The 9,064-nt window shown below is 33.5% G+C and overlaps 1 protein-coding gene across 1 annotated transcript in view; it reads left to right on the plus strand.

Moving 5' to 3' along the window:
• PUDP (pseudouridine 5'-phosphatase) overlaps positions 1 to 8,407 on the plus strand; it is a 77,530-nt gene extending 69,123 nt beyond the window's left edge. The window contains exon 4 of the mRNA XM_035542099.2: positions 6,760 to 8,407. Coding sequence (XP_035397992.1) covers positions 6,760 to 6,936 — 177 coding nt within the window. The 3' untranslated portion in view covers positions 6,937 to 8,407. The remainder of the gene's footprint in view (positions 1 to 6,759) is intronic.
• Positions 8,408 to 9,064: the final 657 nt, after the last annotated feature.

Here is a 9,064-nt window from a genome sequence, read left to right on the forward strand (position 1 = left end):
ATTACGCTGTATGAGTAGCTTCAGTAGAGAGCATCTTGAGTATTTGCCTTGTGTCCTCCATAAAATAAAAGAACAATACTCTTCTATTGCTAATCCAAGTTGCAGTTGATTGAGTTAGATTTCTGCTGCTGGGATAATTGGGACACTGTTTCAGAAACGCCTGGGAATTTCCTGAGGCCTGTAACACAATTGCCATACAAAGTTCCCAGTGTGCTGTCCTCTAAACACACAATCCTCTATAAAAAGAATGCTCCAGCCATCCGGAATGATCAGAATAACCCCGCATGTAAATGTGACCTTCTCCTTGCTTCACAGAGCCGCTGTGTCTGGATCCAACTGTCACTCACAGAGGCACTTTCTTTCACTTGATTGAGTCTTGAAAACAAGCAAGATATTTAAAATTTCTTCTCGTTCTACCCCATCCAAACTGTTTTACGCCTTCTGGCCCACCTTAAGATAACTTCCTCTGAACTGGTTTGGGAGGCAGTAGCTGCTGATATGTGCTTAAATGTGGAGTGGCATTTTTGCGAGAGCTGGAAATGCAGAGTTACCTAGTAATGTGCAGATGTAATCCTTTGTTGTGGTGGTGGTTTTGTTTAAATCCTACTATTGATTTTTAGTTTTAACTTGTAAGCCTTCTAGTAAACAAGTTGATTTTTGTACTGACCTGCATGGTACTAACACTAGTGAGTTAAAAGTCTGAATTAAAAAGCAAGTGTGCATATAATTTCCAAACAGTTCTTAATATGAATCATACAGAATGGTGGCTGATAGTTAGTATTCCAGATACACTGGCTCTTAATTTATTTGATTATAACTTTCCAGCTTGTTTGTTCATTTGTTTTATCACTTAAAAACATCTTGGCTTATTTTTCTTAATAGAACTGACTTTGGGGGGCTATAAGCTGCATGTCTTTCTTACATAGCATATTTAATATGACTCTGTTATCCCTGGCTGGTCAAATTGGCACACGTCCTTCAAATAAAATGAAGTGTAATTCGTTGTTGCTGCTGAGACTTCCCAATGATTTCTGGAAAAAGTGTAAGTCCAAAGATCAGGAGCAAAACATTAATCAAGTAATTTTCTTATTTTTTTGTTAATTCTTTAGAAGGTTAACACAGTAGGAGGCCAAAATTGCAAATACTGTGGCTGCTTAAAATGCATTTATTCAATAATGTTTAAGTAAGTCTGCTGGTAAATAGGTCACCCAGAAATACATTTCCCCTTGTTCCTAGGTACTTTGTATATCAAAGAGTAAGAAAAATTGAAAGCCAAGTTTCCTAAATAATAGCCCACCAGTTCTGTTGTAATATGTTGGTGAAGGTGTTGGTATTTCCTCTCTCTTTTTGTGAATTTTCACCACCAACCATAAATGATAAACAGCATCTTTTCAGCCTCCCAACATTTTGTAAGGGATGTAGATGGGTCTGCATTGCATTCTGAATTACATTATGGTTCTTGAAAATTCCTACATCACTCACACTAGCAACAGTTGGTCAGTAGCGGAATTGCACTGGAAATCTGAAAAAAAAGAGTCAGTAAGAAAAGGAGATAAAAGTTGTTGAACAAAACAGAAACAGAATGACAGTAGTATAATCCTTCAGACTAATAATTTCATAGATGCTACTTAGTTTTTAATTATAGACACAGATTATGAACTGTCTTCTTTGAAGAAAGTATTTGGCATTCAACAGAACAAATTATTGGTAGGAATGAAAGGCCTGATCATCTTCAAGTTAGCAGAGATGAACAAAATACTTCTGAAAGCAGTGTGGGCTAGCTGCAGTTGGGGGATTTCTTCCCAAGGCCTGTTTTGGGGCTGACTTTGATGCCCACTGAGGTTAATAGTTGTTTTTTTTAATGATACAATGGAATTTTAATTAAACCTTAAATGTTTATAGAAGACTGTATTGTGCATGTATACATAAATTAATGTTTAAGGCTGCTAAATGTTTCCAGAGTGCAAATTTTACAAATAATGTGTCGTGCTTTTATGCTGTTGATTTGATCATGGAGAAAAATCAATGCTGATAACCAGTGAAATTACAGAAGTATCGTTTGTGATCCATAAGAAGCCTCAAACATAATATATTGCATTCTGATACCAAGTACCTCTGCCTCATTTGAATAAAGGAAATACAATAATCTTCTACTGTTCCTTCTCACCAAGCACAGAAAGAGACTGATCCTATTCAGAAGCTGGAGAATGAATGTAGGGATAACTTCTCAAAGGTCTGACCAGCCCTCTTTAGAACTCCTATCTGAAACCTCAGAATTCCACTGTTTATGCTTTTTGTTTTGATTCAACAGGAGTTATATTATATTGTTATATTCTAACAAAATATAAAATAATTTTAGGCTTTATTTACCATTTTTAAGAGGTTTTTTTTTTCATTCTTTCTTTATAAAACAGTAGATGGTAGTGTTTAATTTGCAAAAAAATGTTATATGTCTATAAATTATGCCATCTTTAGTCTCATCTGTAATTCTATTTTAGAATTGATACAATAATGTCATAGGTGATCAAGGTTATGTGTTCGCTAAGCACTTCCCACGTATATTATACACACAGGCTTTCCAAAATCTTAATTTCAAAACTGATTTTAATCTTCTATCCTTCCAGACTTTTTGGTTATCACTAATCGTATTAACACTTAAGGATATCCCTGTTAGCTATATAATTATTCCATCCATTTTACAGTACATAGGTTGGACAGGACCTGCTGTGCATTCCAAAGGCCTAACTAGCAGTTGTTTTCTTATATTCTTAAATTTCATCTAGGCATATGAGGTAATGAGGTGCTGCAGTGATTTTAATATTTCTTTCTTAGGTTAAGTGATTCATTCTTCTTTACTCTAGATCTACAGAGTGAAATATAAATTAGTGTGCTTTAGTACTTTACTTTTTAAAGTATCTAGTTCATTCCAAAGTGAAAACTGTCCAATATTAGTATGACCTTTTGAGAAATGTCATAGCAGTAGTATTGATCAGTGACACAAGTTATAGAAATAATGCAGAAAAGGAGCCAGAATCTCAGCTGAGGTCTGTATAAATCTCATCTGTCTCAGTTGGAGTGATGCTGATGTTGCAATATTTATGCAAAATGGGGAAGAACTTGGCTGCTTTCATATCTCTAAATTTAGTATGTGGGTGGGCCAGGACAGTGAGCAGTTTATAACATCTCTGTACAGCAAAGTTAACACATCCATTTTGTACATGACCTCTGCAAACCTTCCGTCATCCATTAAAAATGTTGCTGTGCTGTTGACAATAAGTGTCAGTAGCAAGGAGGACAGGAGGAAGACCTAGTACACTTATTTCCTGTAACATTAAAGCCACTATAATTATGGGTCATTTGCCTGGTTTCTTTGGTAATTAAGAGTTTTAATTGCTTCTAGTTCCAGGGAATTAGTTAAGCTTTTCATTATGCATATTGCGTTCCATAATCATCGTCTCCTCTCATACACTAAGCTTACTGACATCATGGAAGTCAATTAGGTCTTTCAAGTCAGAGCAGTGAAGTATATTTCTTTGTATGGACTGGATTAGAAAGTTTCTGAAAAGCCTTGATAATGCTGTTCTGTGCAACATTTAAGCTTAGTCTTCAAAACGGAGAGCCTGTCAGGGCTTCGTTTACTGTTTGAGAATGCATAGTGTGCTTGAGGTCACAAGCTAATCTGTTCTTAAGAAGAAAACCTTTAGGCAGAACTGTACTTCAGTCCTAACAACAGTTGTTCCAGGATTACATATTTGTAGTACAAATACTGATCAACAGTTAAAAATATCACATTGATCAAACTGGAGTAGGAAAAGAAGGAATTTAGAGACTGTATAAAGGAAATTAACACAAGAGAGATTGGTTTGGTTCCATTGGCTCATTGAAATTCATTAGTTAAGGTTTGCTTTATGAAAAGCAAGGTAGAAGGCACATTTTGCTTTTCCGTCACTGACTCCAAATAGTTGCTGACATCTTGATGGGCGAGGACAAATATTTTAAAAAGAAAAGGAAGCAGAAAGGGTTTGCTTCCTTTTTTCTATTCCAGTCTCTGGTTACAGGTCATAGATATGCAATATAGATATATATAGTGCATCTATTTAATATGTCTTGCAAAAATGTTTTCTTTGATCATAAAAAAGTTTTTAGAGGTTGCAGCTTGGTTTTGTGAGAGCACAGCCAGAACAGCTAAACTTCGTGCATCTTTAATCTTTTCTGGTCAAAGAATGTTTTAAGGAGCCTAAAAGATGCAGTGTACTGATGTATGTTCTCCCAGTGCACCAAATCTGGATTCAGTCAAAAGTTAAATTAAGTTTAGTAATTCATTGCTCTCACCCAGCAAGTATTAGTTGCCACAATCTATTGTATTGTGAAGAAAAGGATAAGAAAACCATCCTGATTATGTAGGAAGGGATTTGATACTTTGGTAATGACTACAGAGAAGAGCCTAATGGATGAGAGAGGAATTTATGATAAGGCAGAGTTGCAATGTCTGAAGAGTGTAGGGAACATTGTACTTATCATCCCAAAGTCTGTATTGAATTACTGAAATTACTTATGACAGTGATTTTTGTATTATTAGTAGTAGCGCTGCTAATAATATTGATAATAGATGCAGTCTAAATTGCAGAACTGTTAGAAACCGTATGTCAGCATAGGTCAGAATTCTTGGATGCTTGGACACTAAAGGTTGCTTTGTATTGTCCATGACCAAAAATTCAAACTCAGGACCACTTAACATCAAGAAGAGATGCTCTATTTTATACAGGAATGAACTCCAGAAGAATTGTTGTCTATTATACAGAAGTTCAGACTAGATGATCCACCTGACTTTGTATGAATGTTGACAATCCAGTTGAAATGTGTGTGTTTGTGAAATTGTTTTAAGTGTGTTTTAAATGGTGTTAAAGTCATTTGGCCTATTTCATGTACTTACTATGGTCCTCAGCTAATACTACTGCAAAACTATTGGATTATCTTACCTTGCATGCTTAATGCTGTCTTTCTTACAACTTTTGTTGAAAGGAAAAACTTTATGTTCAGTGTTACTAATTACCAATTAAAAAAAAATAAAGATGACTCTGCCATTGTAACACAATTTAAAATATGTAAACATATTTCAATTTAATTCAATTACTTCAATTCTTCAATGTGATATTTCATGTCTGGAAAATGTTTAGGTTTTCCTGAAATGTACCCTAGCCACAAGGTATGGAAAAGTTCTATTAAGTGATACACTGGCCAATTGCAAAAGCTGAAGTATTATTCAGATATATGCAAAAAAGTTGAAAGGGCAAACTTTTCATCACTTCAGTTATTCGTATATATTTATATTTTTGAGATCTAAACAGATAACCCTATAAAATTACTGCAGCAGTGGGAGGGATAAGAAGGAGTATGGGTCAAAGTCTAATTCTAAGTCAGGTGTTGAAGTAGCTTTCTAATTTTTCTTAATGAACCATGAATTAGGCAAAACAAACACTACTGAAGGTGGGATTGTATCTTTGTTATATTTACTTTGAATGAATTTTACTATTATAACTGTGGAAGTTTATTAAGTAGTTGACTGAGCTCATGATTTTTTCCTTAAATCAACCATAGATATTATTTTCCAATAAATATGTGTAATTTGTTTCCCTAAGAATATACCTTTGGTTGTTTTCTTCAAAGTTTTTCCAGTCTTTGTGTATTTTATATATGTTTACCTACATAGATAATGCATACCATATGCATGGTATAAAGAGGTAGGATGGTTCATTTCTGTTACTTTGGTTATTTTTTTTTACAACATTTCTATTTTTACAGTTGATGTAGTAATCAAAACAAAACGGTGAAAGGTACTTTTAGATTGGCTTACAAAATACTAGATTTTAAGTGCTTGCTTTTTTCAGAAAAAAAAAAACAATAATCAAAACTAACAGTAATTTAACCAGATTAGTATGAAATGCTGAAACACTGAAGAAGAGTTGAATTTTTTAAAAAAATAGTATAGCATTTCAATTTTCAAAATACTGTGTTATATATTTATTATTGAATATTGTACTGTTAAACTGCAAAATTTACACATACAATGTATTCATTATTTTTAACAACTTTGATTCCGTACTGCAATCTTGAATGATTTTGACTATTTTAAGATATGGAACTTTTACCTGACTATACTGCCTCTTCTCTAAGAGTAACAGTCCAATATAATTGCAGATTTTCTTTGTCAGCATTGCTTTGGAACTAAGAAACTAGAACATGAATTCAAGAGCACTCTTTTGTCACATAACTTCTGTCTTACTTACCTAGGGTCCTAATATTGACCTGGGTACTGTAGTCTTCTCCACTCTCATATGCATAAGAAATGTCACACCTGCAAGTGAAAGCAGTACTTTTGCAATTTTACAGGTTATAAAGTTATAGAGTTATGTTGCCTGCTTATAAAGGTATTTAAGCACACACTTTACTTTAAGCTTGTGCTTAAACCTATTACCAGAAAAGGATTCGCTTAGGAGCATCTGGATAACCAGTTGTTGGGATTTAAGTATGCGTGTAGATGCCTTTTTAAATTGAAATGAATTTAAAATTAATTACCATGCAGATGTTCTAGTTGCTAGGTTTACCCTTGTTCTGATTAGGGATGTCTAGGCTACAAATTGAAGTTCACTTTCCTACCAATTTTTATTCAGTATCATTTTCTTTTTTTAAAATAGAATATACAAAGTTTGTAATAACATTATTTTTTCACTTCTTTCCCCTCACCCCTTTGTTTCTCAGTGTCTTGTGTTTGAAGATTCACCACTAGGAGTCAAAGGAGCACTGGCAGCAGGAATGCAAGTGGTTATGATACCAGATGAAAATTTAAATCCAGATCTTAAAAAGGAGGCAACTCTACTGCTGAACTCCATGGAGGACTTCAAACCAGAACTCTTTGGCTTACCAGCATATGATTAATGCCTAGTGTTTATGCACATAAGCTTGACTGGAGTTCACAAAAGTGGAATTAAATCTTGTTAAGGTTTTATAAGTGTTTTGCTTTGTCTCTCTTTCTTAAAGCTAGAACACAAAAATCCTGTTGACTCCAAGTCTTCCAACCTTTGAAAATTGACTGGAATATTACTTGCTCTCATGATAAATGCTAAATTAAAGGAGCATTTCATCTTGTGAAGTGAATCCAGCCTTGTTCTCTGTAGATCATAATGTTTTCTGGGAATATTATGAAACTATTTAGACAATTTATGGTAACTACATTGGAAGCTTCTTGTTCTGTTTCTCCTGTTTCTCCTTGAATGGCTTACTGTTTAGCTCTTAACCAGAAATCTGTTCTGGATTGGCTTCTATCCCATTACATTGTTTTTGATACATTTATCGCTATCAACATGTTTATCCATTTCCTCATCCTGTAGTTGCCTGTCTATTCCCCTTTGTATCCTCTTGTCATTTTTTGTAGTTATTTCCGAGGATTTCCTTGTACTTTCTGTATTTTTTTTTCTCCTTGGAGGTTTAATGAGATGACTTCCAGAGATCCCTTACAACCTCCATTATTCTGTAATTCTCTGATTATCTTTTTTTGGGCATGTTACATGCCTGCTAGAGGTATACAAGGTTATATGGTCCGACTTTTTAAGCAAAGTGCTTTGCATCTTCCTTCTTTCCTTATATTCTTCTTATTTTCCATGTTGCCATGTACCCTTCCCTTTCATACTTCTGAAATGAATTCATCCAATCTCCTTGTTTTAATGCTGATAAAGTTAGGGCTTCTAACTCCTTCATACCCAAATAGCTTTCTCTAGGCCATCCTTACTTTTCTGCTCTTTCTTGAGTCCTTTTTTAGGTGTGTTTGCTAGAGACAGTCTTGAAATCTATTTTTAAAATAAAGAAATTGTACTTTGGGTTGATTTAAATACTTAAAATTGATTTTCCTGGCTACTATAATTTCCACAAAATTTTTATGTTGTCATCTTTCCCTCTTACCTTTGTTTCTGGAATCTTGTCAAGGCAAAGGTAGGAACTCTTAAGAAATTGCTAGACATAGAGAGGTTTTGGTGGAATCCAAAAGTACATACATGCCAAGATGGAAGCAATGTCTTTTACTTTTCATTGTTCAAAGAAAGCTGTAGTGTGTGGGTTTATTACTTTTATAAAATAAATTATAGCATTTAAAAATAATTTTCTGATTGATTGTCCATAAAGTACTCCAAAAATCCTGGTAAAATATCTGTCCCCATAAAATCAATGTATATGAAGTTGGTCAAATAAGAAAATTTGAACTTTTTTTTTTTTTTTTAAATATCATCTGTTTATCTGCAGTCTTCCTCACAAAACCTTTTCTAGGCATTTTTGGTGTTCACTGTTTTAGTTAGAAAGTTTTTTGTCCACGAACAAAAATAAATGACTCATTGATGCTTCAGTGCTTCAGTATTTAGCATGACTTTCCTTATGTTTTTTTTCCTCCAAAATTAACAAATAAATAAATAAATACATAAATTACTTTTACTTCTTTTCACAGACTGTTAAAATTTTCTGTTGCTGTGGTCTGTTCATAACTCAAAAAAAAATGAAGATAATTTTATTCCATATAGTCAGTCAAATATGAGCTAGATGGTACTAGAAGAAGTTTTTTAATACATATAGCATAAAATTTTGAAGTTTAATTCTTTTCATTCAAAGATCTGGAAGCATTGTTTTAAAAAAGGGTAAATACTATTTCAATGTAGATACTTTACATATTATATAATTTCTTTAAGCCCATGGATACTTACATAGTGACAACAAACCACCCCATCCAAATTAAAAATTCCATTTCTGGTCTTTCCAGGCAAGATAACAGAAATATTGCTATATATTTCCTTCATTTATTTATGTTATATAACACAAAGTATTACTGTAGAGCAATAATTCTGAGCTTTCAAGTGTAAAACAGGTGCCTGATGGGATCCCCTTCGTTCATAATCACTGAATTCTAACAGGGAAGTTACTACGTAGAACAAGCTTTAATAAGCTGTAATTAGTAGTTTTTTGAAAGTTTGTCATATAGTTAATTTAACTGTAGAGTTTTACAAAAAAAAATAATAAATAAAAA

The sequence above is a fragment of the Cygnus atratus genome, chromosome 1 (assembly GCF_013377495.2).
Source record: "Cygnus atratus isolate AKBS03 ecotype Queensland, Australia chromosome 1, CAtr_DNAZoo_HiC_assembly, whole genome shotgun sequence".
Taxonomy (NCBI): domain Eukaryota; kingdom Metazoa; phylum Chordata; class Aves; order Anseriformes; family Anatidae; genus Cygnus; species Cygnus atratus.